The sequence below is a fragment of the Miscanthus floridulus genome, chromosome 7 (assembly GCF_019320115.1).
Source record: "Miscanthus floridulus cultivar M001 chromosome 7, ASM1932011v1, whole genome shotgun sequence".
Classification (NCBI taxonomy): Eukaryota; Viridiplantae; Streptophyta; class Magnoliopsida; order Poales; family Poaceae; genus Miscanthus; species Miscanthus floridulus.
This window is the reverse complement of record NC_089586.1, coordinates 121,690,371-121,717,788: the sequence shown is the minus strand read 5'-3', so window position 1 is coordinate 121,717,788 and position 27,418 is coordinate 121,690,371. Positions and strand designations below refer to the sequence as shown.

Below are 27,418 nucleotides of genomic sequence, written 5' to 3'. Positions count from 1 at the left end.
CACTTATGACACCGAATAAGCAAATTGAGGAAATAATCTAGTATGTATGATAATAATTTGTTGCGCTATGTACTGTTTTTTTTCTATAAATCTGATTAAACCTAATATAGTTTGATTTAGACTAAAATCTAAAAATAGCTGTATTATGGAATAGAGGGAGTGTCAGGCAAAAAATATCAGCGAATTGGCAACCAAGGCAGTAACAATGTGGTTATCGTCTTCTCGATGAACGAAGTCTTTAGCCCAGATCTAGAGTATAGATCATATACTTGCATTTGTCATCTCCGGTGACATCCTCGCTACGTAACCGGAGGGGGACTAGTTTGTGAAAGCGGCATGTTGTTCACGTATCATTTCCAGTTCCGCTTTCGGACATTAATTAATTTATTTAGTCTGTTACTCTGGCTGAAGCCTCTGAAGGCACAAAAACCTATGCAAATCTCTTCGCAATTGTTTATGCAAGATATGATTGTCGTGTTAACCTATCCGTTCCAGACCCACTTTCAGACAATTGCCGCCGTTCAGACTTTTGATACGATCGGACAGATCTTGCAGAGACATGCCTGTCCGCACCAAAATCCTTTTTACACACACAAACGTGATGAGGTAGTTACTGAGTCACGCTCCATTTCCACCGTAGTAAATCCGCTTCTTGTTCACGTGCTGTATATATGTATCACTTCAGTTGTTGGCCATGTAAAATGGGAACCATAATGAACTCAATTCGCTAGATCTTATCGTTGACTCGCTGAGTCGCTGGTCAACTCAGACGTGGCTTGATAAACTTTTGCCTCCTGAGTCCCGGGGTACAAAGATTTACCAGCAGCCTCTTTCTACTGACTTAGACTATCTCCAACGACAACCCAAAATACAAGACCCATTCAACGTTTAGATAGCGCTACAGTCAAATAGTTCAATACACATTCGACATCCTCTTCAACGACATGACTCAAAAGAGAATCCTTTCTGCAAATGGGTTTCTAAGAGAGATGATACTCATATTTGGGTCTTGCTTACCCTTGCTTCCTCCCCATCTGCAATGAAGCCCGTGTGGGTCCCTACCGACTCCACTCCACGCATTGCCAGGGGTCGTCTTCCATGCTCCAACAACCGTTGTACAGTTCAGTCAAGCTAGTTGATCGAGTCACGTTCAATGCACTCTGGCGGTATCCGCGGTATACGCTGAAGAAAGCATGTCGTCCGATCCCTGCCGAGAAAGTCTCGCCGCGATGTCACCGGCTCGCCGCCCGGTGATCCGGACATCAGCTGCTTCCTTGGACCGACTCACCGACGGCAGAGGAGACTTAACAATACTGTAATAATAATGAAAACGAGGGGGCTAATGCCCACACAACTATCTCGTCTAGCAAGCGGTTGGAGAGACTCCGAGGGCAACTTTGCATTTTCTCCGTCGTTGTCTTATAGAGAGTGCCATTCATATTTTTTAAAGAGTTAAATGCACCAGAGATCCACTAACTTGTGAGAAAGTTTCAGTTAGGTCCATCAACTTTCAAAGTGACTTTTTGGGTCCATAAACTTTTAAAATGGTTCACTATAGTCTATACCTATTTATTTAACCTTAAATTCAAAGCACATTTATAGAAAACCCCTTCCCGCACCACGTCACGTACGCGGACGGCTCCGTGGCGCCCGCCGTCGCTGCTGCGGGCACGCTGGTGAGCCGCTGCTGTCCTCCAACCGGCAGCTCGCTTCCCAGCGCCCTCCTCCAGCCGCCGCTCTTCCTCCCCGCGGAGCCGTCGGGCACGTAGGCGCCGACGGTGGCGGCCAGGCCGGCGCGGTCGGCGTCCAGGCCCAGCGCGTCCAGCGCCTGCGCCAGCTCGTCCACCGGTCATCATCCCGTGCTCCAGGTTCCATGGCAGGTCAGGAAGAAAGGGTTCGGCTCCTTGCGAGCTCCTCAGGTGATCTGGCAACGGCGGCGACCACTGCGACATCACGACGAAGGTGATCTGGCAACCCGCGCACGACGCTGTCGGCGTGGTCGATGCCATCCAGCACGACGACTCAGAACGGGTTCGCCCGTATCGCCTCCGCCATGCGGTCCAGCGCCGTCTGGCCACGGCACGACACGACGGACTCGCCGCCGTCATCGCCGGCTTGCGGGTAGCCGAGGCGCACGGTGGCCGCCCCCGTGCCGAAGACGGACTTGGACAGCGCCTCGGCCATGCTCCTCTTCCCGGCCACGTCAGGCCCGGCAAAGACGACCCACGCGTCGACGTCGGCCTTGCCACGCCGCCTGGCTTCGCCGGACTTGGCCTTCGTGATCGTACTGGCCACTGCAGCAGCAGCCTCGGGTTGCCACCTCACCGCCTCCGTGAGCCGTCTCACGAGCAGCTTGTCGTCCGTCTCACACGCCGGCCTCGTCGCCGCCAGGCCAAGCGCATGATCCGTGTCCACGGCACCCCTATGCTGCACTGATGGCCGTACCACCGGCGGCGGTGCCTGCATGTTTGCAAGAATGGTAGCCCCGTGGAGCAGCGAAACTCACGTTGTACAGGTAGTTGTACCATAGCTTGCATCCAGAGTCATCGTCATACACGTATGCGACGCAGTAGCATTTGCTCAAACAGGCTTGTCTGCATCCTTCGTCACCCTCTGCCGTGTCGTTCTGCGAGTTGCAAGGGTGCCCTCGCAGGTTGTCTAGCAGCACAAACGAGTCTTCGTGTTCCACCGTCAGGCCATCATCTGCCGTGCACCTCAGTAGACGAGACCTCGAGCATCCGTCCACAAAGTATCCACGCTGCCATTCTGATGGTTTCGAAGGCTCGAATCCATGGACGCAGCCACACGTGCCGTTGCTCGTGCAGGCGCCGAAACGGCCGCAGAAGAAGGCGCTGGATTTGCAGTCGGAAGGGAAGGTCCAGCGGGCCACCCAGCAGCCAGCAAAACTCGACCAGCTCCGTAGGCTCACTTGCCCCAGATGGAGCCGCAAGTGCTCCGCCATGCCTGCACCCGGACGATTTTTGAGCAGCAACAGTGAACTGCCGTTATCTTGAGAAGACACCATCCACTCCGGGAAGGTTCCCCGGAGGACGTCCCAACCGTCCGTGGCGAGCACGAACCCGTTCCTCCTGTGCTGGTCGACGCTGAGGCTGCTGGTCGACGCTGACGCTGAGGCGCTGAACCAGTTCGTGTTGGTGTACGTCAGCGAGACGTCGTTCCCGGTGTCCCCATCGAGCCCGAGCCTCGCGCCGGGGAGCAGCGCGTCGCCGGGGTAGTCGAAGCTCTCCCACAGGACCCGCGACGAGTTGGCCTGGTCCCTCACCACGAGGTTGCCGCTGTCGAGGAGGACCGCGACGGCGGATGCGGGTGCGGGCGCGGGGCCGTCGCCGTCGCTGTCGTCGCCCGCCACGCTTGACCACCAGAGGTAGGGGCCCCGGCCTCCGTGATGTACAGGCGGTCGCCGAAGAGCTGCAGCGCCGCGCTGGAAAGGTCGGAGATGTAGACCCGGTGCCCGAACCAGAACTTCGGGGTGCCCGCGTTCCTCGGCATGTTCCTGATCCGGACGCCCAGGAAGTGGTATAAATCCGTCCCCGACGAGAAGAACCCCAGCTCGAACACGCCGTTCCGGGACACCAGCGTCTCGTTCCCAGAGATGCCCTCGCCGGGGAGGATGGTGTCTCTGGCCGCGAAGGCAGCCACGGTGAGAAAGAAGAAGGCGGGCAGCGGTGCCATGGGTGGCCGGGACAGCGAGCAGACGCGTTTCACTGCCTCCATTGGCGAACTAGCAGTAGTAGCAATAGCAAGGAAAGCTGCCAGTTGGAGGACAGCAGCGGCTCGCCAGCGCGCCCGCAGTAGCGACGGCGGGCGCCACGGAGCCGTCCGCGTAAGTGACGAGGTGAGGGAAGGGGTTTTCTACAAACGTGTTTTGAATTTAAGGTTAAATAAATAGGTATGGACTGCAGTGAACCATTTTAAAAATTTATGGACCCAAAAAGCCACTTTGGAAGTTGATAGACCCAACTGAAACTTACTCATAAGTTAATGGATCTCTGGTGCATTTAACTCTTTTTTAAAGAAATCAAGTATTTTCAGCTTTAATCAAATATATCCAAAAGATTATAGATATTTATGGTATATAATAAGTTTATTAAATTAATCATTGAATATATTTCTATAATAAACTTATTTAGAGATACAAATGTTGTTAATTTTTTTACAAATTTAGTCGAATTTAAGAAAAGTTAACATGCACATAACTCTAGGCGACTTTTTTTTAGACGGTGGAGGGAGTATATTGTTGTGATGAGATGCAAAGTTTACCACGTACGGAAGGTGCTAAGAAATAGATCTAGCAAGTAAACATAAGAAATAACAACCTTAAATTTTATCCTTCTCCAACAATCTTTTATAATAGCTTTCTAAACAATTTGCATCGGCAACATGTGCAGATGGGCTAGTATATTCTTTACTAGCACCTTTTCTCCAATGTATTGTACCTTCTTGCACTTCTCTCTCCTCTTTGCACCTTCTTAGGGCAGCTCTAATATGCTCACTAAGGATGTACAAGGAAGAGAGAGAAATTAGTAGAAAAGGTACAATGCATTGGAGCAAAGGTGGTAGCTTAGAATATTTAAGCATCTGTAGCATATTTAAGCACCCGGTGCAAAAAGTAAACAAAAATACTTTTAGGTTGGCTATTGGAAGAATCAGAATAAAATGTGTGGAGAAAGTTGTTCGTCATATAATATTGATATTTGATTGTTCAATGATACCACACTAGCAGCATGGCAAGAAATTATACATTAGAGCAAATTTTTGTTAGTACAGTGAAAGGATCCAGATGTCTATGAGGAGGATGAATTGGGCTAGTTCTAAATTTCTTGCAATAATTAAGCCATACACTTAGCCCATTTCACCCTCTTATGCCTAGAAGTGTTTTCTATTGGTCTACCGTATAAAAGTTTTGTACACTAGGTTTTAATCCTACTCTAGCTTGGCAATTCTAAGAATGTAAAGACATGAATTGAATTGCTCAAATGTAAATGCTCAAAGTAAAGAGAAGGAGAGCAACGCGGCGATGTTTTTCTGAGATATCGGAGAGTCACCACTCCCACTAGTCCTCGTTGGAGCATCCGCGTAAGGGTGTAGCTCCCCCTTGATCCGCGCAAGGATCAAGTGCTCTCTATGGGCTGATTCTTCGACACTCCGTCATGGTGAATCGCCCACAACCGCTCACAGCATGACTTGGGTCATCCACAAGCTCCGTCGGATGATCACCAAGCTTCCAATCACCACCGAGCCATCTAGGTGATGACGATTACCAAGAGTAACAAGCACAAACTCTCACTTGACCAAGACAAGCCTAATAAGAAAGGTGGATGCGCACTTGCTACTCTCTATGCACTAATGAGGTCCTTAATCTTGGATTATCAAATTTCAATCACCCCACTAGGCTCTTGCTCTCCCTTGCACTCCAAAGGTGTTTCTCAGCTGAACAAATGGGCAAGAGAGGTAAGTTGGACGAGTGGGGCAAGTGTTTATACTCCCCACTTCAAAACATACCCGTTGGGATCCAACTCAGCACATTTCGAGGTGACCGGACGCTCAGGTCAAAGTGCCCGGATGCGTCTGGTCAGTTGCCAACGGCTACATGACGCTAGCACAGTCATCAGAGACCGGACTCTGACCAGCGTCCGATCACCACTCATCTGACGCGTCTGGTCATCAATTTTCTTCTCTAGAAGCTTACTGTTGTTGACGGGACGCAGCCTCTAGTGTGTCAGGTCACAGTGTCCGGTCCTTCATGAGTGATGCTCACTCTTCAGTTGTGCACACCTGCGCGTCCGATCCTGACTAGGAGCCAGCGTCCGGCCGATGAGCAAGCCCTATCTGTGCGAGCTAACGCTGATCGGACTTTGTGAACGGCATCGACTTCAACTGATCTATGGGCTGTCCTTGAGCTACCTGGTGCTAAGTTTGACAAGTGTATACCACAGCTAAACCATTAGATTCATCTAAGTCAAGCTACTAGTTCATACCCCCTTAATAGTACGGTCAAAGGAAAAACAAAGTCCTATGATACTCTAAGTGTCTCTCCAACGCCAAACGACACTTAGAACTAGTTCGTCCTTAACCTTGTCGTCCATCCTTTGAAAACTGAAACGATTTCCATCGACAGGGGCATGAACCATAATTGTCCAATCAATCACTATTATTATGACCTAACTTAAGTTGGCTCTGCAAAACACACGTTAGTCACATTAATCTCATATCGTCATTAATCACCGAAACCAAACTAGGGGCCTAGATGCTTCCAATCTCCCCTTTTTGGTGATTGATGACAACACAACCTCGAGTATGTATAAGAGATGAGTGAGGTTTTCAACGTGCTTGGTTCATATGAACAATTGACAATAAGAACAAAAGAGGGTTAGACATGCTTATATGATCCAAGCCAACACAATGTACTCACAAGATATGAAATAAGCATGATTACACAAGGTAAAGCTCATTTCAGGGCGGCCATGTGGGAGGCGGAGCGGGCGGTGGAGGCCGAGGGAGGCGTGAGGGAGAGAGTGAAGGAGAAGCGGAGGGGGTCGGCTCTGCCTCACGCGCGGCGGATGCAGGAGCTGCAGCCGCAGTGCGGCACCGTAGAAGCGTGGTGGGCTGCAGGGCCGGGAAGGTGTGGAAGTTTCCGGAGTTGTTGATCTGCTGCCGTTGATGTGGAATCGGATGTGCAGGGAAAACTGATGACGTGGCTCACGGAGGGATCAGTAAATGTAGTATCTCGGGTAATGGTAGAGCTCTCCCGCTGTTGCTGCCATGGTGGAGACGACGCGGTTCGGGAGCATGACGCCCTTCCTGACGTCAAAGCACTTCATGACGAGAGAATGAGAGAGATATTTTGCGATCGCGATCGGGCGGCTGCTGAGTGCTGAAATACAGGGGTCCAACGACCAACGTAACTGTCCAAGGGTCAAACCGAGCTCAAAAACTGAGAGATCTGGCCAGCCCAGCGACGTGATTATATTGTCAGGTGTCATTTTGACCGACGACTACACTATAAATAGTGTGAAAGTCAAAACGAAACAGCCAATCAGGCCACGCCGGCAGGAGCGAGCTGGTAGCCGTCGGACCTCTCAATGCTGCTGCTAGTAGTTACGTTAGTCCAAGAAACAAGGAGGCCATGCCGGCGTACGTGACCACGTGGGCGTTCATATGTCGTTGCGCGCTGAGGAATCCAAATGTTACTTCGCCAAGATAGCTTTTCTTTGGTATTTTATCAAGGACTGCCAAAGTGCCAAGATATTCACTGTAGGGACTTAGGCCCCTCCAGTCTGCTTAAAAAAATTTAGTGCCAAGATATTGTACACCACCTATGCACGTAGCGCGCGTAACAGCTACCAGAGGCTAATTCCTAAAAAACGGTTAGGATCGAGGCTGTGCACATTTTTTTTTTTTTTTTGCCTCTCATCTGTGGTACAGTTGTTCGTACATACATACACCCACTCAACACACGCACGCTACTCACACCATCCATGTACAAACAAAACTACAACTACACTCAGATATAGAAGACCGCGTCTTTTCTTAAGATCACCGAAATGCACTGATTTCATAGGCGACGGACACATCACAATCTTTTTTTTTGCTCCACGAGAGGCTACAGATTTTTAGAATAAATCCCGACGAAGCACCAGCGTTCGAACCTGGTGACCGCAAGCCTTTGCCGAAGCTCCGTCTCAGGCTGTGCACATTTGCTGCGACCGCGAATGCAGCAAACAGCTACTGCTAGCAGCCGCAGATGCAACCGCAGCAAGCGCAAGCTTAAACGAGCAGACTAATAAGGCTATTTTTCCGAAGAAAGTTTTGTAGCATTTTTTTTAAAAAAAATACAATGAAACATGGATGAATCATTCCTCTCAATGCATAGTTTTATTATTTTGTTTTAGGCCTCCTTTGGATTGGAGGATTTTTCATAGGAAAGATGGAGGATTTCATTTCCTATAGGATTGAGAACTGTTTATGCCTTTGGATGGAGGATTGGACCATAGGAAAACTAAAGGAAAATTTCCTATCCTACTCATTTCAAAGGAAAAGATCGTAGGAAAAGAAACATCTACCTGAACCTCATTTTTCTCACCCCTTCGCGTAGGATCGAGGCAAATGTGCCAGTTGACGCTGATGCAAAGCTCTAAAAAGTGGCATGCAAGTGGAGCATTTGAAGATCAATATTGTATGACTACAATAATTTATCAATCTTTCCAATTCCTTTCCTGTGCTCCATCCAAACGGTTTACTCCTTAGTTTTTCTGTGTTTCTCAATCCTCTGTCTTGTGTATACATTCCTATGAAAATCATATGTTTCTCCTATTCCTATGTTTGATCTTTCATGCGTTCCAAAGGGGCCCTTATAGACATTTAGGCCTCCTTTGAGACATAGGATTATCAAAACGTAGGAATATGAAAAACACAAGAATAGAATAGGAATGCATGTGTAAACAGCTGAATTAAAAATGTAGGATTTTTGGAGAAAGAGTCGTTTGGATGAGGTCGAGGAAAAAATAAAGGAATCTTGCAAAGGAAATAATTATCACATCTGTTAATTATCATTTGAAAAAAGCACATAATTTATACATTTGATGATGGAAAAGCATTGACCAAAGTTGGGCTGCCTACGTTATACAGTACCATCAGCAAAGCCAAATTGCCTCGATCCTACGCGACATGCAGAAAAACAATGAGGTCAGACTGGACGTTTCTTTCCTACAATTTTCCAGTGGAATCAGTCCTATAGGAAACATTCCTCCATTTCTCCTGTGCACAAATCCTTCATGCCAAAGGGATGAACAGTGATTCCTATAGGTTTTGGAGTCCTTCGTTTTTCTTCCAAAATTCCTTCAATCCAAAGGGGGTTTTACTACTATAACACGTCATGAGTTGATGACCGAGCCAAAAGAGTTTCATCTCCATGAAACTTATTCCTTCTCCCTCTTCTTAAAAATGTTAACATGTCACAAAAAGGCTTATGCAATAGCCTATTAAATACGAATAAAACTCTGATCAAACTCCCAATGAGATTAGTTTGATAGAGAAATTGGTGTCTGCGAGAAAGATTTATGACAATTATAAATGTTGTTGATGGTCCATACATTTGAAAATAGGGATCATAGAGCTGATGGAACCTGTGATATTCACTTAAGGCCAGTCTCGTGCGAGTTTTATCTCATTGTTTCCAAGTCTCATATGTGTTAACCGTGTAGACAAGTTTCATCGCCATGAAACTCATTTCATTTCATTAAACTTTTATCATATCTCATTTCATTAATACTATATCACATCAGCTTATTAAGCTCATGAAATTTCTATTGAGATTTACCTAAATGGGCTTTGGGCCGATATCAACGCGCTGTACAAAATTTCCAATTTTTTTAAATCTACAAAATTTCCATTTCTTTTACATCAACTTGATTCAATCCCAAAATTTATCCGGAAAATCCTTGTCTTTGAGCCAGGCCCATACCTTTATAAAAAAATTCCATTCTTTTGTTGTCACGAAGATTGGACCGCGCCAAAATAGAAATGGACGAGGCCGTCAATCCCATTTGATTGGGCTTGAATAATTTGTTGAGCGCAAAATAAGCCGACGTACTTTGCTCCCAAACTGAGGATGGGCCGCGTACAGATGGACTGCCGTTCCCTTGCCTTGTGAGTCGTGACGTTCACACCATCGTACGACACGCGTAATCAGTGGTTCCTGGAGCTAGACACAAGTTCAGATTTCAGAAGCAGAACTTGAGTGCGGCTCCTCGTCCTAAAGGAAATCAAAGCAAGCAAGGAACGTGTTGTTTGATGAAGCGTGAAAACATAGGTTCTAACAAAGTAACAATGAGGTTTACGGTACTGCTAAAAGTGATTGTCATTTAGCACCAGCTAGATATGCTTGTCTCGTTATTATACTGCTCCAAATGTCACGTACCTTAGTATTGCATCAGTTCTGTCGGATTCAGACAAGAATTGCATCGAGTTGAGCTCGGATCTGATCTGAAACCAATAATTTGCCAAAATTAACTAGCTGCACACCGAGGGCTGCAATGTGACGTCTTTGTTCTTGTTGTGCACTCTGCTTAGACGAAAGTGACCTGACGAACGGGTACCTGGACACCGCGATCGACTGGATCCCCGGCATGCCGGGCATCCGTCTGAAGGACATCCCCAGCTTCATCAGGACGACGGACCGGGACGACGTGATGCTCAACTTCGACGGCGGCGAGGCGCAGAACGCGCGCAAGGCTCTCGGGGTCATCCTCAACACGTACGACGCGCTGCGCCGCGAGTTCCCGCGCGTGTACACCGTCGGCCCGCTCGCCACGTTCGCGAACGCCGCGGGAGGAGGCGGGCTGGCCGAGATCGGCGGGAACCTCTGGAAGGAGGACACGGGCTGCCTCCGGTGGCTCTAGACGCAGCGCCCGGGCTCGGTGGTGTACGTCAACTTCGGCAGCATCACGGCAGCATCGCCGTTCCTGTGGGTCATCAGGCCGGACCTCGTGTCCGGCGAGAACGCCATGCTGCCGGAGGGGTTCGTCACGGACACCAAAGAAAGGGGAATCCTGGCGAGCTGGTGCCCGCAAGAGCTGGTGCTCTCGCACCCGTCCGTCGGTCTGTTTCTGACGCACTTCGGGTGGAACTCAACGCTGGAGAGCATATGCGCCAGCGTGCCGATGCTCTGCTGGCCGTTCTTCGCTGAGCAACCGACGAACTACCGGTACGTGTGTGACAAATGGGGGATTGGGATGGAGATCGACAACACTGTGACGAGCGAGGAGGTGGCGCGGCTCGTGCGCGAGGCGATGGACGGGGAGAGGGGCAAGGCGATGAGAGTGAAGTCGATGGTGTGGAAGGAGAAAGCTCGACAGGCAGTGGACGAAGGTGGATCCTCGAGCAAAAACTTGGACCGGCTGGTCGAGTTCCTGCTCGCAGGGAATGACGCCCTAGCTAAATTTACTTAAAAATGGTTTCGTGCTGATTTTAGCCTCTCCTAATGTTTTCTTGTTTGGAATTGGGTGTTATTATCATTTCAAATGGAAAAATTGGTATCTCGACTCAACTATGTCCAATAGTAATACGAACATACAAGTCTTGTAGTAATGGAGCCAAGGAAAAAAAAAGACAAAAGTCTATTTAACCCCTCTAGCTATTAGCGGTTTTTGTTGATGTGGTATATTACGTGGTGTAGTGCTGACACGACGATGAATCAACAAATAGTAAGAAAAATGTACATAACCTCCCAATATAATAAGGTTGGCTACATATCCCTCTTAACTATAAAGCTCGACATTATAGCACCTTAAACCGTCTAATAATATTTAAATCCCACCGTATGGTTTTGTAGGGTTGTTTGACACTGTATCTTTGCCACAATGGCCAGATTTTTCATACTTGTATTTGTTCCCTCTGTCCCTGCTCTGTCAGAGGCTTGCCCCATAGCCTAATGAGCAGCACACAACCTCCAGGGATCACCTATGGATTTGTTTGGTTAATGTCTAACTTGCACAACTAAGGTTAGTTAAATTGTGGGAGCTAAAAAAACTCTGGCCAATAAATTTGGTATCGTATTTATGGCAAAGTTTAACATTAAAGTGAGTCTATGATACGTAGGGCATATAGTTTAGTTAAGAAAGTTTGGCGCACATAGTCCAGTGTCCTATAGCTGTTCCTAGCGAGGAGATGAATTTATATGCTGTTTTCAGAAAGGAAATAAACTTGTATGTGTTATATAATAACTAGTTTTACTATCAAGAATACGTATGTAAGAATGTGGAGAATAAATTTAGAGAGAAAGAAAATGAGTTGTTTTCTTTTATCTTATCTTATTTCCAATACATAAGCCCTCCTATATATAGCCATACATGTGAGATGGAGTTACAAGAATTGATGCTAGAAGAGTTACACTATTGATGTAGAAGGTTGTAGCTTTGATGGTATATGGGTTATGGATATCCACATTAATATTTCATAACACTCCCCCTTGATGTCCATTAACAGGTGAATTACATGCCTCGTTAAAAACCTTGCCGCAGAAAAACCCGGAGGAAAAAAACATGGCCAAGGAAAAAAGAGTACACATATTCACTCCCCCTGATGGCAACATCACTTGATGTCTTTCAGCCGTCGCAATCCAATACTATGTGCCAATTTCTTGAATACTGAAGTAGGGAGTGCCTTTGTCAACAAGTCTGCTAGATTCTCACTTGAACGAATTTGTTGGACTGTTATAATACTATCCTTTTAAAGATCATGAGTGAAGAAAAACTTTGGCGAGATGTGTTTCACTCTATCTCCTTTTATGTACCCATATTTCAATTGAGTTATGCAAGCTGCATTATCTTCATGTATAACCGTTGGTGCTTCTTTTTCTCAAAGTAAATTGCATACCTTGCAAATATGATGTGTCATATTTGTCAACCAGACACATTCTCTGCTAGCTTCATGAATAGCCAAAATTTCTGCATGGTTAGATGAAGTTGCTGCTATAGTTTGCTTCATTGAACACCATGAAATAGATGCACCACCACACATAAATACATATCCCGTTTGTGAACAACCATTGTGTAGATAGATATCCTGCATATGCAAAACCAACTAATCCCTCCATGCATTTGTTAGAAAAATATAGACCCATGTCCTTCGTACGTTGCAAATAACGAAGTATATGTTTTATCCCATTCCCATGTCTTCTAGTAGGACAAGAGCTATATCTTGCTAATAAATTAATAGCAAATGCAATATCAGGTCATGCATGAGTAGATAGATACATTAGTGCTCCTATAGCACTTAGATACAACACCTCAGGACCAAGAATTTCACTATCACATTCCGGAGGTCGAAAAGGATCTTTGATTACATCAAGGGATCTAACAGCTATTGGGGTACTCAATGAATGCGTTTTATCCATATAAAATTGTTTTAGTATTTTCTCTGTGTAAGTCGCTTGATGCAAAATAATTCCATCTTTAAGATGTTCTATTTGCAAACCAAGGTAAATCTTTGTTTTTTCCAGATCCTTCATTTCAAATTCTTTCTTTAAACAATCTTTCGCCTTAGTGATTCGTTGAGGAGTACCAATTAAGTTTAGATCATCAACATATACAACTATGATCACAAATTCAGATCTAGATCTTTTTATGAATATACATGGACATATAGAGTCATTCTTATACCCTTCTTTTATCAGATACTCTGAGACAATTGTACCACATTCTCCCAGATTGTTTCAATCCATATAGAGATTTGTTCAATTTAATTGAGTAGTGTTCTCGAGAACCTGCTCGTGGTAGTTTAAATCCTTCTGGTAGTTTCATATATATATATATATATGTCACTATCAAGTGACCCATATAAATATGTTGTAACAACTTCCATTAGACGCAAGTCAAGATTCTCTTTCATTGCCAGACTTATAAGGTATCTAAAAGTTATTGCATCCATCATGGGAGAGTATGTTTCTTCATAATCAATTTCAGGTCTTTAGGAGAATCCTTGGGCAACCAATCGTGCCTAATATCTTGTGATTTCTTCTTTCTCATTTCGTTTTCTAACAAATACCCATTTATAGCCAATGGGTTTGACACCATTTGGTATACGGGTTACATGCCCAAAAACTTCTCATTTTGCGAGAGAATTCAATTCTGCTTGAATTACATCATTCCATTTTGGCCAATCTTTTCTTTCTTTGCATTCCTCGACTAAGTGAGGTTCTTGATCCTCATTTTTATCTATAACTTCTAGCGTTAGATTATATGCGAATGCATCATCGATGATAACTTTGTCACGGTTCTAAATTTTTCTCGACATGACATAGTTTAATGAGATCTCATCTTTTGAAGAATTAGGTACCTTTGTCTCCTCTTAAGTCATGTCTTCATTTCCTTCAGGAGATTTTTCCTGAATTATTATTTTCTCGATTTGACCATCTTGATTCTGTGCGCCCTTTTGTTTTTGAGGATTTTTATCTTTGGAACCCAATGATCTACCACGTTTTATAGTAGCCTTTGACTCATTAGCAGTAGATGGTTATTCCTCATGGATATTAATTTTTTCAGGAGCATTAGCAGCTGGAATATATGACTTAGTCACTCTTTTTAAGTCTGTAAAAGCATCTGACAGATTATTTGCTAAACTTTGTAAATAAATTATCCTTTAAACTTTTTGCTCACATTGTTTTGTATGAGGATCAAAATGAGATATTGATAATTTATTTCAGCTTATTTCTCTATTCAGCTGTTTATTTTCTTCCTCTGTTGTTGGAAAATTTGATTCATCAAAATGACAATCAGCAAATCTTGCTATAAATATATCTCCCGTTGATGGTTCAAGATACTTTGTTATAGATGGGGATTCATACCCAATATATATTCCCAACCTTCTTTGAGGTCCCATCTTTGTGCATTTTGGTGGAGCAATTGGGACATACACCGCACATCCAAAAATTCTTAGATGGGAAATATCTGGCTCTTTATAAAAAACCAATTGTAGAGGGGAAGAACTATGATAACTTGTTGGCCTGATGTGAATTAATGCCGCTGCATGTAAAATAGCATGTCCCCATGTAGACATTGAGAGTTTTAACTTCATAAGTAACGGTCTTGCTATTAATTAGAGACGTTTAATAAATGACTCTGCAAGACCATTCTGTGTATGAACATGTGCAACTGGATGTTCAACACTTATTTCAATCCACATGTAATATTCATTAAAACTATTTGATGTAAATTCACCGGCATTATCCAAGCGTATAGTTTTGATCGGATTATTTGGAAACTGAGCTCTTAACTTGATTATTTGAGTGAATAGCTGCGCAAACGCTATGTTGCGGGTTGATAGTAAGGAGACGTGTGACCATCTAGTTGATGCATCAATTAAAACTATAAAATATCTAAATGGTCCATTTGGTGGATGAATTGGTCCACATATATCTCCTTGTATGCGTTCCAGAAAAGTGAGGGACTCATGTCCAATTTTAACCGGTGATGGTCGCACAATCAGTTTCCCTTGAAAGCATGCGATGCATGGAAAGTCATTCGATTGAAGAATCTTTTCGTTCTTCGGTTTATGCCCACATGAACTATTAATAATTTTTTGCATCATTACCGATCCGGGATGGCCTAGCCGGTCATGCAAAATAATAAAATTGCTATGGTTGGTGAACTTTTGTTCCACCACCATATATGATTCATTCTCTTTAAGAATTGTGTAGTATAAACCAGAAGGTAATTCTGGTAATTTCTCCAACACATACTTTTTCTCCGATGATATCTTTGTAATGTTGAGGTACTCCACAATACCCTCACACATTGTCTCTATATGATAGCCATTTCGGCGTATATCTTTAAAACTCAACAATTTTTTTTGAGACTTCGGGGGAATAAAGTGTTTTGTTTATGTCTACCTTTGTCCCACAAGGTAACATTATTATGGCTCTTCCTGAGCCCTCTATCAATTTAGCACTTCCAGATATAGTATGAACAACTGCATCTTACAATGTAAGATAGGAAAAATGCATTTTACTCTTCAAGATAGTATGTGTTGTTCCACTATCTACAATACATATATTTTCTTCACTTGCAAGCTCTTGAGGAAATGGTTCATCCATTCTCTTCAAAATAAAGCATACTAATAAATATTACTATCTATTGAAAAACAATTATTATGTAGTGAAACATATGAAAATGGATACTAATTAAATATAAACATAATACAAATTTATTCATTACTTTATAAGATGAAATATGCTTCATTAATACTACTATTACATTGCACGTATTCATGCATGAAGAAGAATTAACGACAAGACAATTTATTCTTCGACGAAGAAATTAGAAACATCAAGATGAGTTGTGGTGTTGTTGTCATATTCTCTAATATTTATCGCACTAAATATATTATCATCAAAAAAATTATCAGCACTACCACTTGCAAAGTTTCTCTCCATCTTTTTGTTCTTCTTCTCGAGTGATTCTTGATAGAGATCAACAAAATATTTTGGTGTGCGATAGTTGCGTGCCCAATGAGATCTTCCACCACAACGATGACGTGCATTTTTTGTTTCATCAACTTCGCCTTTATCTTTATCTCCCCTTTCTTGCCTCTTATGGAAATTTCCTATGTTCTTGAATTGAACACCATAATTTCCTCTGCCATGACCATGTCCATATCCACGACCGCGTCCGCGTCCGCGACCACAACCACAACCGCGTCCACTCCCACTATTTTGATTATCATATCTTGCTGCATTTACTTCAGGGGTGGATTTGAACCACTTGGACGTGTCTCATGGTTTTTCATCAAAAGCTCATTGTTTTGTTCAGCCACAAATAAACAAGAAATAAGTTCAGAATATTTCTTGAATCCTTTCTCACGGTATTGCTACTGAAGCAGCACATTTGATGCATGGAATGTAGAGAATGTTTTCTCTGGTATCTCTTCATCTGTTACTTTTTCTCCACACAACAGTAACAGTGATGTGATTCTAAACATGGCAGAATTGTATTCAGAAACACTTTTATAGTCTTGCAACCTTAGGTGCAACCACTCATAACGAGCTTTAGGGAGGATCATTGTTTTCTGATGATCAAATCTTTCTTTTAGTTTGTTCCAAAGAATAAGGGGATCCTTATCAAGGGGATCCTTATCAATACGGTATTCAGCCTTTAGACCTTCATGGAGGTGGCGGCGAATGAAAATCAAAGCCTTAGCTTTATCTTGGCTAGATGCATTATTTTTTCTTTGATCACATCACCAAGCCCATTGGCATTCTGGTGAGTTGCAGCACCTAGCACCCATGACAAATAATTCTTGCCCGAAAAATCCAGAGTCGTGAAATCAAGCTTGGCAAGATTCGACATAGTAAACTACAAAACAAAACATATAGATTGCGAAATTCAAACAATCACGCAAGAACAAAATATAGAAACAAATACAAATGACAATGTCTTACCACAAAAACAATGTTATGATCAATGTAAAGTTTCTTACATAGTCCTTGATAGCTTTTAGAGACAATCGTGCTAATAACGTGTTATATAATAACTAGTTTCACCATCAAGAATATGTATGTAAGAATGTGGAGAACAAATTTAGAGAGGAATGAAATGAGTTGTTCTCTTTTCTCTTATCTTATTTCCAATACATAAGCCCTCCTATATATAGCCATACATGTGAGATGGAGTTACAAGAATTGATGCTAGGAAGGTTACACTATTGATGTAGAAGGTTGTAGCTTTGATGGGACAGGGGTTATGGACATCCAATATTTGATAACAGTATGACGTTTGTATGTAGTATATACAAGAAAAAAAAATGCAACGGTGGAGCCTGGACTTATGGGCCGAACAAATTTGATCATCCACCAGTGCACGAAATGAGCCCAATACTCTTCTCCTTATCGGCCAATCTCAGCACTTTTGGTCCCGTTGCCACCGGCTCCTGTATACGATGTTAAATCTCCATCACTACCTGCGAAAATAACAATTGTCAATTACAGTTACAATCTCCCCTGCATCTCGCTCACTCGTAAACTAATGCAGAAGTATAAGGCTAGTGGAGATGATCAGTGTCGCCAAAATAACCGCGTGGTGTTTTGTGGGTAGCATAGTTCATTTATCCCTCTAAATTAATTATGTCGCGCGCCATTCGTGTTCCCTAGTTGTTGACCTGTTGTGGGCAGTGCACCAATAGCAGTTTCTACTCTCCCACCCCACACGGCCACGCACCCTAGTAGTTTACTGGTTCAGACTCCATGGATGTTGGCCGCTCCAGGACGTCGACGCCGGCACATGGTTGCCGATTGCCGTGGACCGTGTCTGCTCCAATCAAGGCCCAGCGCCGGGACAAAAAAAACCTAGCCATCGCTGTAAGCGTCAGCGACTGCTTCGTCGTGGCTCTCCGAGTCATGTATCGGCGCGACGGCACCATGCCCATTCGCGTGTTGCTCTCTATCCGGCACTATCTGAATTCTGATAGCCTAGTTACGTGATGTATTGGACACGGGTGTTTATCCTGTTCTAGCACACGATTTTTTTTTACCATACGATGAAGATCCAACGGCTTCCACCTCTTCTTCTACCTCCGGTCGCACCCAGCTCTCGCCCCGCTGCCCGACGAGAGCTCCGCCGCCGCCGCCGCTCACCCAGCCCCCGGCGCGCGGCCCGCCTCTCCCCCAGGTTCTTCCTCTCCCCCGGTTACTCCTTGGCATAGATCACATATCACAAATCACAAGAAATATTTTTTTCTATGGAATGACAAGGACAAAGGTTGGGGGAGAGGCTCACCGGAACCATAACCAGGAGAAGAAGACCTACCTCGCTGGATCCACCATGGCCGGAGCCGAATCCACCATGGCCGGCGAGCTCGCGCGCGGGTGGGGCTCGCCGGCGCTGGGGAGAGAGAGAGAGAGGGAAGAGTGTCGGGGAGAGAGGTGCGCCGCTGTGTCGGAGTCGCGCGAGGAAGGAGCGTCACCTCGCGTTCGCTGTTTTCAGTTGGAGTCAGGTGTGGGCCCTACACGTGGAGGCACAGTAAAAAATCGTGTGCCACCGGCTCTGAAAACACATGGGTGTGTGTTAGCATTTCTAGAAGAAAAAAAACACATGAGGTGGTGAGCGATGATCCAAAGAGCCGTATCGATTGCGTCGTGTCCTTGATCGCGAGCGCCTTGGCTTTTCTCATCAGTCCGCTGGAGATGTCCGTCCCTCCCACCATATATACTACTAATATCCCGACATGCCGTAACTGATTCATGGCGACCATCGCCACGCCTTCCCAGGACGTCCATCATCTGCGGTAACATACAGCGGCGTCATCCCTCGATGGGCTCCAACGCGCGCGCCCACGCGGTGCTCATCCCGTACCCGGCGCAGGGCCACGTCACGCCGCCGCTGCAGCTCGCCAAGGTGCTGCACTCAAGGGGCTTCTTCGTCACCTACGTCAACACCGAGTACAGCCACCGCCGCCTGCTCCGGTCCCGCGGCGCGGGCTCGCTGGATGGCCTCGACGACTTCTGGTTCGAGACCATCCCCGACGGCCTGCCTCCGTCCGGCAACGACGACGACGTCACGCAGGACATCCCCACGCTCTGCGAGTCGCTTCTCCGGAACGGCGCCGCGCCGTTTAGGGACCTCCTGACGAGGCTCGGCATGCCTGGCCGGCCGCCGGTCACCTGCGTCGTGCTAGACAACTTCATGAGCTTCGCGCAGAGGGTGGCCAACGAGATGGGCATCCTGGCGGTCGTGTTCTGCACCATGAGCGCGTGTGGCTTCATGGGGTACCTCCACTACAAGGAGCTCATGGACAGAGGCTACGTGCCACTCAAAGGTACGGTACGGCGGCCATATGTCCAGCTGCCTTTATAGCTGTGTCGACAATCAAGCGCTCACTCGTTGCTAGCATACGCAACAGCTTGCTCACATGTATTTATGTGTTGCGCATACTGCAGATGAGAGCTACCTGACCAACGGGTACCTGGACACGGTGCTCGACTGGGTGCCCGGGATGCCGGGCATCCGTCTGCGAGACATGCCCAGCTTCATCCGCACGACGGACCCGGACGACTTCATGGTGCACTCCGACAGCAACGAGGCCCAGAACGCGCACCGCGCGCAGGGGATGATCCTCAACACGTTCGACGCGCTGGAGCAGGACGTCGTCGACGCGCTGCGCCGCATCTTCCCTCGCGTGTACACTATCGGCCCGCTCCTCACGTTCGCCGGCACCATGGTCCGCCCCGACGCGGCTGCGATCTGCGGCAGCCTGTGGAAGGAGGACCTGAGCTGCCTCCGGTGGCTGGACGCCCGGGGGGGGGGGGGGGGGGGGGGGGGGGGCGGGCTCGGTCGTGTACGTCAACTTCGGCAGCATCACGGTCGTGACGCCGGCTCAGCTCGCGGAGTTCGCGTGGGGCCTGGCGCGCTGCGGCAGGCCGGACCTCGTCACCGGCGACAAGGCTATGCTGCCGGAGGAGTTCTACGCTGAGACGAGAGATAGAGGGTTCATCCTCAGCTGGTGCCCGCAGGAACAGGTCCTGTCGCATCCGTCCACCGGGCTGTTCCTGACGCACTCTGGGTGGAACTCAACGCTGGAGACCATACGCGCCGGCGTGCCGATGATCTGCTGGCCGTTCTTCGCCGAGCAGATGACCAACTGCCGATATGCCTGCACCAACTGGGAAATTGGACTGGAGATTGACAACAATGTCACGAGGGAGGAGGTGGCACGGCTCATAAAAGAAGCCATGGACGGTGACAAAGGCAAAGACATGAAGGCGAAAGCAACAATGTGGAAGGAGAAGGCCGTGGCGGCAACAGATGGCGGCGGGACCTCGAGCGTCAACATTGATCGTTTGGTCGAATTCCTGCTTGAAGGAAATGTTCCCGCAGCTGCAAGCTAATAATATGAACAGTACATGAATGTGAATTCCAAAGTTTAATGTTACCAGTAAATTTGTACTATTATGTAAGTATAAGTACTGAATTTCTTTCTTTGATGACGGTCGGTTTCACAGTAGAAAATATGGTGTCGCATGAACATGTCAATTTCAGAATTCAGAGTGAAGATGCAAGCTTGCTTGTCAGTATTCTCAGGTAAGCCTGTAGTTTCACCTGTCATACTAAAGAACGAACAGCGAATTATTTATAATAGAACAGAAGTAGAAATTGGTGCCGTTGCTCGATCGAAGGAAAAAAATGTTCTTGTTGCAATAAAACTGGGTGCCTCCTCATGAAAAACTGTACTGCACATTGAGATACGAATTAACAGCACGGCAGTACTTTGAACACTAACATGCCACCGGAACTTAAGCTAGCGAATTCCTGAATTTTGAACTTGAAATTCAGTCGGGCGTACAATGGATTTGGTGAAAAAATGCAATGCAAGAATTCAAAAAAGAATTATTAGAAATAATGAAAGAACAACTCTTTGGGTACTTTTTCAGTCAAGATGTGAGAGTATCATGGACTCTGTTACAGACCACCAATAGTCTGCATCAGATTGACATCAGATCATGTTGCCAGGATTCTCAGAAAGTCAATTTGGTGTGTTTGGATCTGAATCTGACACTACAGGCCTCGAATCTTCCTGGTTGTTTGTGATGGTAGCTGGAGTTGAAGAAGTTGGCTGAGCTGACTGAGAGCCTGCTAAGAATGCCAGCGGTAAGATATCAGTTTATTGAAAACAAAGTGATTGTTTACAGTTCTTTTCTGCAATTAACATATGTTACATCCAACTGTCAAAAAATGGCATAACTTTATGATACCAAGATTTTATAGTAACAGTTATCTTGCAACATTAGAATTATTAAACCAAAATGTGTTTGTTTCCCAGGTTTCAGCAAGAAACACCACGCTAACTGACAAAGAATGATTGGAGTAGCATACCAGATGCATCATCAGATTCCCTTGAGACTGCATGAGGGGGCAGCTGGAGTCTGAAATTAGGCGGAAGCGACGGCCCTGGTGGGAAAGAACCATCCATCCGTGCCGTTGGCTGCTGAAAGAACGGTGGTCGCATGGGTTGCTGCATCGGCGAGAATCCAGTCCTTGGACTTGGGCCACCAGGCAAATACCCCATGTATTGGTAGGGTGGTCCTGGAGAGGCTGGACCATACGTCTGAGGGTAGTAATGTTGTAGCACTTGAGAATTGTACAATGCCTGCTCATCAATTTTCAGGTTTCATGGTTTCAGTTAGATTGCCAGGTTGTGCTAGTGTCTCATTCTGGTACAAAATGCATGATGAGTTTGATGACCAATAAACAAAGGCCTGGTTTCATTACTTAAAATACTTTGTATTCAAAGATGAGAAGTTTCAATACTGAATTCATAGTTTCAGATCATGGCAAGTAAACAGTGTGATTTAGCCAATAATTCATGTAGTAATGCCAATTATTGCAAAAAACAACAAAAATGACATTGAAGGGGAGGAGATGAAGTGGAGACTGGATTGCTTGCCTGTTGGTATGGATAATCAGGTGGGTACCAGTACCTGCAAAAGTTTGCAGAACATCTTCAGTGCCTTACAAAAGAAATATAGTGATTGCGCTGAGCATGAGGCCCATCGCTGTCTCACTCCTAGAGACATATCTACCTGCTAGCATGGTTGTAAAGCCTAAAAATTATCTCAAGCACTATTATATGTCGAGCTAAAATAAGGCCCCCCCTTTTCAGCTCTTGCATCATATTACTTGGTATTAATAGTTTATTAGGAAAAGTTGATTGCTGTTCAATGCTTCTGTACCTTGCAGCAACCTAAAAACATCTGACTAGCTGGCAAGATCACATCAGAAGTACTAATCATCAACAAATAAAATGTCAGGTAGGGGAACTCCAAATAAACATGAAAGCATACTTCACCACACTAGGGATTAAATAAATTAAACAAATACCATCCTGAATTCCAAAACTTGATCTCAGAGAATTATCTTGTAAGAAACTAGAGTAACTCGTATAGCAAAGAAAGAAGTGTGAAGTACCAAATTGGTCAAGAAATCTTACTGCAACTTCTAATGAGTACTACACCTATATGATCCATGCCAATGGATTGGTACGGAGCACATATTTGCAAATATCTTTAAAACCAAGTGGAACTAAGAGATGAATCCAGGCAATCAACTACTATGCAGCAAACCAACAAAGTGAAGAGATTGTTTGCAGGGTAGGCAACACAGCCCATGGTGGTCTGCTGTCTGGGGTAAGAGAGAAGGAAACAGAGGGTGGCAGTAGCGGGACCACCAGAGTTGAATGCCCATGCTGAGCTGCTGTCTCCCTCCCATCGGCCCAAATTTAATGGGCCAATCTCAGGGCCCAGCAGAAGAGGCATGGGGACACGTGGGTCCACCTGCGCCTCTTGGCAACTGAACCCACCTGTCCAATTAAAGAAACGATAACTGAAAGCTGCGCCGTGAAAGAAACATGACCCTCGGTTCCGTGAAAGTGAAACGCACGCAGATGTCAGCTGCTAGCTCGGTAAATGGAACATCAACAAAGACCAATGACCTTTGTTGTTCTCCTCCCACAAAAAGAGCAGCTCAATAACTTTCTTTTCTATCACAACTCTATCTGGCCTCTAAGGTCAGCTCAGCATGCAAATTCTCTGACGATTCATATGGCTACGGCTCTCTGAACTTCCAAATACCCAAAGGCAGCCACTACGATAGGGAGTTGTCACGGCCTAACGAGTAACAATGGCTATCCTCTCCGGATCAGAACAAGAAGTGTGAGAGAGAACAGAATGACACGGCCTTGAAATGGACATGTGCCGCCCCTGTCAATTGATAATTCAGAGTTGCGGTGTGCTCGGATCCCACGATGACGATGGACAGCTGCGGTGATACAGGCACGTACGTACGCATACGGCACTCGGTACAAACACACGCGTACGTAGGCAATCTGGCAATGCTCATATCACCAGCGCATCATCGTGGGCTCAGCTCGGCTGAGCCGTACATGGATCTGGCGATCTGCTGTACGTATTTCTACGGCCTGGCTCCAGAGATTTTAAAGAGGGGGAACAGTTGAAACGTATAGGCGACAGGAGCACTCACCCGTACTGAGAATTGTAGAACACCGTGGCGGCCTGAGGCGGGGTCATCTGCGACGGCATCCTGTAGAGCGACCCCTGCGGCGGCTGATCCGGCACGTGCGGCCCGCGGCCGGCACCTCCTCCTCTACCTGTGGTGGCAATGGCACGTTAATTAAACGCAAACATGCACCAAAGAAATAATACACCGAGCAGTACAGAACAGAGCAGGCGTATGCATGCATGTATAACGGACAGAGGAGCATTGCTTGCGACAACAGTTACGCAGCCTGTGCAAGGGAGGTCTTGTGCCCTGCGCTGGACTGGGGTTTTGACTGGCAAGACGGGTTCTGATTTTCTTTCAGCATATGATTGCTTAAACCATATGTTTTGGATAATAAAAAAGATGTCATTCCTTCAAAAAAAAGGAAAAACAATCTGTTCTGCACTGTATTTGGTCTACTACGAATAATAGAGAAAGAGGTCTCTTTAAGTGAGCATTGCGTAGATTAGCACAGTGCTAAACGATTCAAAGCTGTCCTAGCTAGCCAGCACTTGAACCTACTCCATTTGGTGTTGCATTATTGTGTGCGCGCTGTAATGCACTAAACAGTTCTGCAGAAATAGCATGAAGGTTGTTCACTGTGAAAAGGAGAAAAAAAGACCAATGCCGTTATAAACCGGCTTACTTGAAAAGCAACATTATGATAGTTATCACATAAAAGGGAAATAAAGAGGAAAACATTCCAAGTTAAAATAAGAGCCTAGCTAGGAGATGCTTTCTATCCATTATCTAGAAAAAAGAGAGGAGATGCAGTATATATTGTGAGGCAAATATTGAAACGAAGGAATGTAAAAAACTACTCTGAAACGAACTGGATAGGGGGGGGGGGGGGGGGGGGGGGGAAGCAAAAGCTGCATCAACACAAAGCTTTTCATGCCGCAGAATCAAGCATCTTTTCCTCCAGTGGTTGACACTCGGGTCAAAGTCTGGAAAGACTACAGGAAGAGTAGTAGTACTGGTTGGCCCATTTGGCTTGCTGAATTTTGACTGAAACTGACTAAAAAGCACTGTTCTGGCTAAATTATTGTGAGAGAAAAACACTGTTACAAATAAAAAAAAGAAGCCGAACAAGGTAAGCCGAACGTTTGCATCGGTTTTCACTAGAAAAGAAAGGCGGCTGGATTCCTGATTCTCCAGCAATAATCTCCACCCCTTTACACCTCACTGTCGCTGGAACGATGCAGCATACCACCAATGGCGCGCTCCCTGTCAATGCAACTTGATCTTCCTCAGCAAGCAGGGGGGGGTGGAAATAGTACCAGCCCCACCCCACCCGCACTCTTCTTCCGTCACCGGCATTCGGCCAAAATGGTACCAGAATCCATGCATCTTGTATGAGAGATGGTTGTACCAGCACTTCAATTCACCGAGATGCCTACACTAATTTATCACCAGCTAGGTTTTCTTTGGAACTAGGGGTATTTAGATCTAGTGACTAAAATTTAAGAAGTGTCATGTGAGGGTGTCGCATGGGGTGTTCGGATACTAATAAAAAAATAAATTACAGAATCCGTCAGTAATCCACGAGACGAATTTATTAAGCCTAATTAATCTGTCATTAGCATATGTTTACGGTAACATCACATTGTCAAATCATAAACTAATTAGGCTTAAAAGATTCGTCTCGCAAATTAGTCGCAAACTGTGCAATTAGTTTCGTAATTAGTCTATATTTAATACTCCATGCATGTGTCCAAACATCCGATGAGACAACGACTAAAGTTTAAGAGAAGAACACCCCTAATTAAGAAATTGTACTAGACAAAGCCTCTCAAAAATCTCCAAACAGATTTCATTGCTATCCTAGACTGAACAAGGTGGTGGGGGTGCCGGGGTGGGGATGTGGTGAGTAGACCAGATAGCGTGCAGGAGTGCAGCGAATTAGGGGGCAGCCACTGCAAGGCCAGCCTGGGCTAGCACACAGCCATGAGACCATGACGACTCGTGATGGAAGCCGTGAGCCATCAGCCATGGTTGATTAGTGCCTGCCTCCTCCCCCCGTCCCAATGCAGATATAAGAGCAAGACTAATAATATAGTCGGCTTGCTGGTTGTAAGGTTTCTTACAATCTTCTCTCAGCCCATTCATATAGTAGTTGGCTCTTTACAGTTAATACATGGCCCACTTGTCTCTCTCACAGACTTTCTTGGTTCTTATGCCCAAGCTGGCTGTAAGCTTACAGCCCGCTTCTCATCTCTCTCCTCCACCTCAGCATTTAGTCGGCTTACAGCACGCTATTATCCTTGCTCTAAGTAGTGGCCGTCCTCGTTCCCGTGTGCTGGCGCCCAGTGTTTCACCAGCTGGGCTGGGGTGGGCCCCACCCATCAGCCAATAATCTCCCCTCCCCCTAGGAAAATCCAGAGCGGAACATGGTGCCCTAAATCAAGCTTATCCGGTTAATCGCGGTACTGCCGCCGGCGCTAATCATGCCCCGGTTATTACTGCCATGCACATGCGCGTGCCTTGCGAGGGCAAGGAAAGTAAAAAAGACAGCAGGAGGAGCATTGATTTGGTTTGGTTCCTCGGGTCGCTCACCTCCTCTCGTCTGCTGCGCGGCCCGCGGCGGGCCGAACGCCGCAATGTTGCAGTTGGCGCGCCGGCCGGCGATCACCGGGTTCGGGTTCTCCACCGCCCGCGCCGCCGCATCCGGGTCCCGGAAAATCACCTGCGGAGGACAAAAATTGATAGATGGATAATACATCTGGTAGGCATCATATCGATCTGATATATAAGGCAGGCGGCGGCCGATCGGCCGGAGGAAGGTCAGAGGCAAAACCGCAAAAGGCAGGGGTCGACTTACGAAACCGTAGCCCTTCGAGCGGCCGGTCTCACGATCGGTGATGACGACCGCCTCGAGTATCTCGCCGTAAACTTCGAAGTGCTGGCGCAGCCCCTCGGACGGCGTCTCCCACGCCAACCCGCCCACGAACACCTTTGTCAACGTCGTGTCGCCGAACCGCGACCGGTGGTGATACGGCTCCCCGCCGCCGCCGCCCGGAGGCGCGTGGGCCGGGGACCCACCCGGGCCAGACGACGAGGACGAAGCCGCCATCCGCCGCACGCAAAGCACCGTACCGTATTTGCTGTCGTCTTCGTCTCGTCTCCCCTCCACTTTGGTGCGGAGGCCCGCAGGGCTCTGGGCTTAGGCTGGTTCCGATCGATGTTTGCGGGCGGGACGAGCAGCAGACTAGACCCGGACTCCTGAATCCTGACTCTTTCCTAGTGGTTTCGGCCTAGCCGTCTTGGGTCGTAGAAAGACCTGCCCTCCTGCAGTTGCTCCTCCCTCCTCTTGGCTTTCCTAGTATACTTCTCCACTACTTCCATAACCTCCAGGTCCCTCTCCCTCGGAACTCAGAAGAGATGGAGCAGGATATGTTAAGAGAGAGAGGGAGGAGACGACGGCAGGCGAGCAAAGAGGTGGAGGTGGAGGGGCCGACGGCCGTGGCTGTGCGCTGCGCTGGAAGAGGGGGGTTCGGGTGTGGGATGACAGCTGCTGCATGACCCTTTCCGGTATTAAAATCGACTGGTATTAAAGACGGCTGAAGTTGATTTGTGGCGAGAAAAAAATACGGTCAGCCCGCCCCTTCTTCTCCTTACCATTTGTTTTTTTAAGATGCGTCCCCTCTCCTCTCTCTCTCTCTCTCGATCGGCGAGGGCGAGAGATCAGCGCTGGATGTGCTGCCACCTTCCCCCACTTGGGTGGGCGTCCTCCCGGCCTGACGCTCTCGGGCGACCACCCCGAGCCCGGCCCCCACCCGCAAACGTAACGAACGGCGACGACGTGGCGTGGCCTGGTGGTACGTCCGCGCGCGCGCAGGGCAGCGCCGCACCGC

General features: G+C 46.6%; 1 protein-coding gene and 3 pseudogenes across 2 annotated transcripts; 2 read left to right on the top strand and 2 right to left on the bottom strand.

The window, feature by feature from the left end:
- Positions 1–1,483: 1,483 nt before the first annotated feature.
- LOC136467779 (receptor-like serine/threonine-protein kinase SD1-8) lies at positions 1,484–3,866 on the bottom strand (annotated as a pseudogene).
- Positions 3,867–6,485: 2,619 nt separating this feature from the next.
- LOC136466160 (UDP-glycosyltransferase 85A8-like) lies at positions 6,486–10,970 on the top strand (annotated as a pseudogene).
- Positions 10,971–18,477: 7,507 nt separating this feature from the next.
- LOC136467775 (7-deoxyloganetin glucosyltransferase-like) lies at positions 18,478–20,418 on the top strand (annotated as a pseudogene).
- A 148-nt stretch (positions 20,419–20,566) lies between these two features.
- LOC136467776 (probable RNA-binding protein ARP1) lies at positions 20,567–27,068 on the bottom strand. 2 transcript variants are annotated; one of them, XM_066466561.1, is made up of 6 exons: positions 26,386–27,068; positions 26,121–26,250; positions 23,547–23,673; positions 21,955–21,988; positions 21,384–21,657; positions 20,567–21,143 (listed from the first exon to the last, which is right to left on the bottom strand). In XM_066466561.1, the coding sequence occupies exons 1-6, from the start codon at positions 26,635–26,637 to the stop codon at positions 21,034–21,036; spliced, it is 927 nt and encodes a 308-aa protein (XP_066322658.1). In that variant the 5' UTR covers positions 26,638–27,068; the 3' UTR covers positions 20,567–21,033. The 2 variants fall into 2 exon arrangements, with proteins under 2 accessions (XP_066322658.1, XP_066322659.1); XM_066466562.1 differs by having other exon boundaries at positions 20,567–21,140.
- Positions 27,069–27,418: the final 350 nt, after the last annotated feature.

Bases quoted from the DNA above. Each gene is read 5' to 3' on its own strand.
- LOC136467776 (XM_066466561.1), bottom strand. From the start codon at position 26,637: ATGGCGGCTTCGTCCTCGTCGTCTGGCCCGGGTGGGTCCCCGGCCCAC. The intron at 21,989-23,546 runs GTGAGTGCTCCT...AAACTTTTGCAG, and splicing joins TTCTACAATTCTCAGTACGG to GTACTGGTACCCACCTGATT. The intron at 21,658-21,954 runs GCAAGCAATCCA...ATTGATGAGCAG, and splicing joins CTGATTATCCATACCAACAG to GCATTGTACAATTCTCAAGT.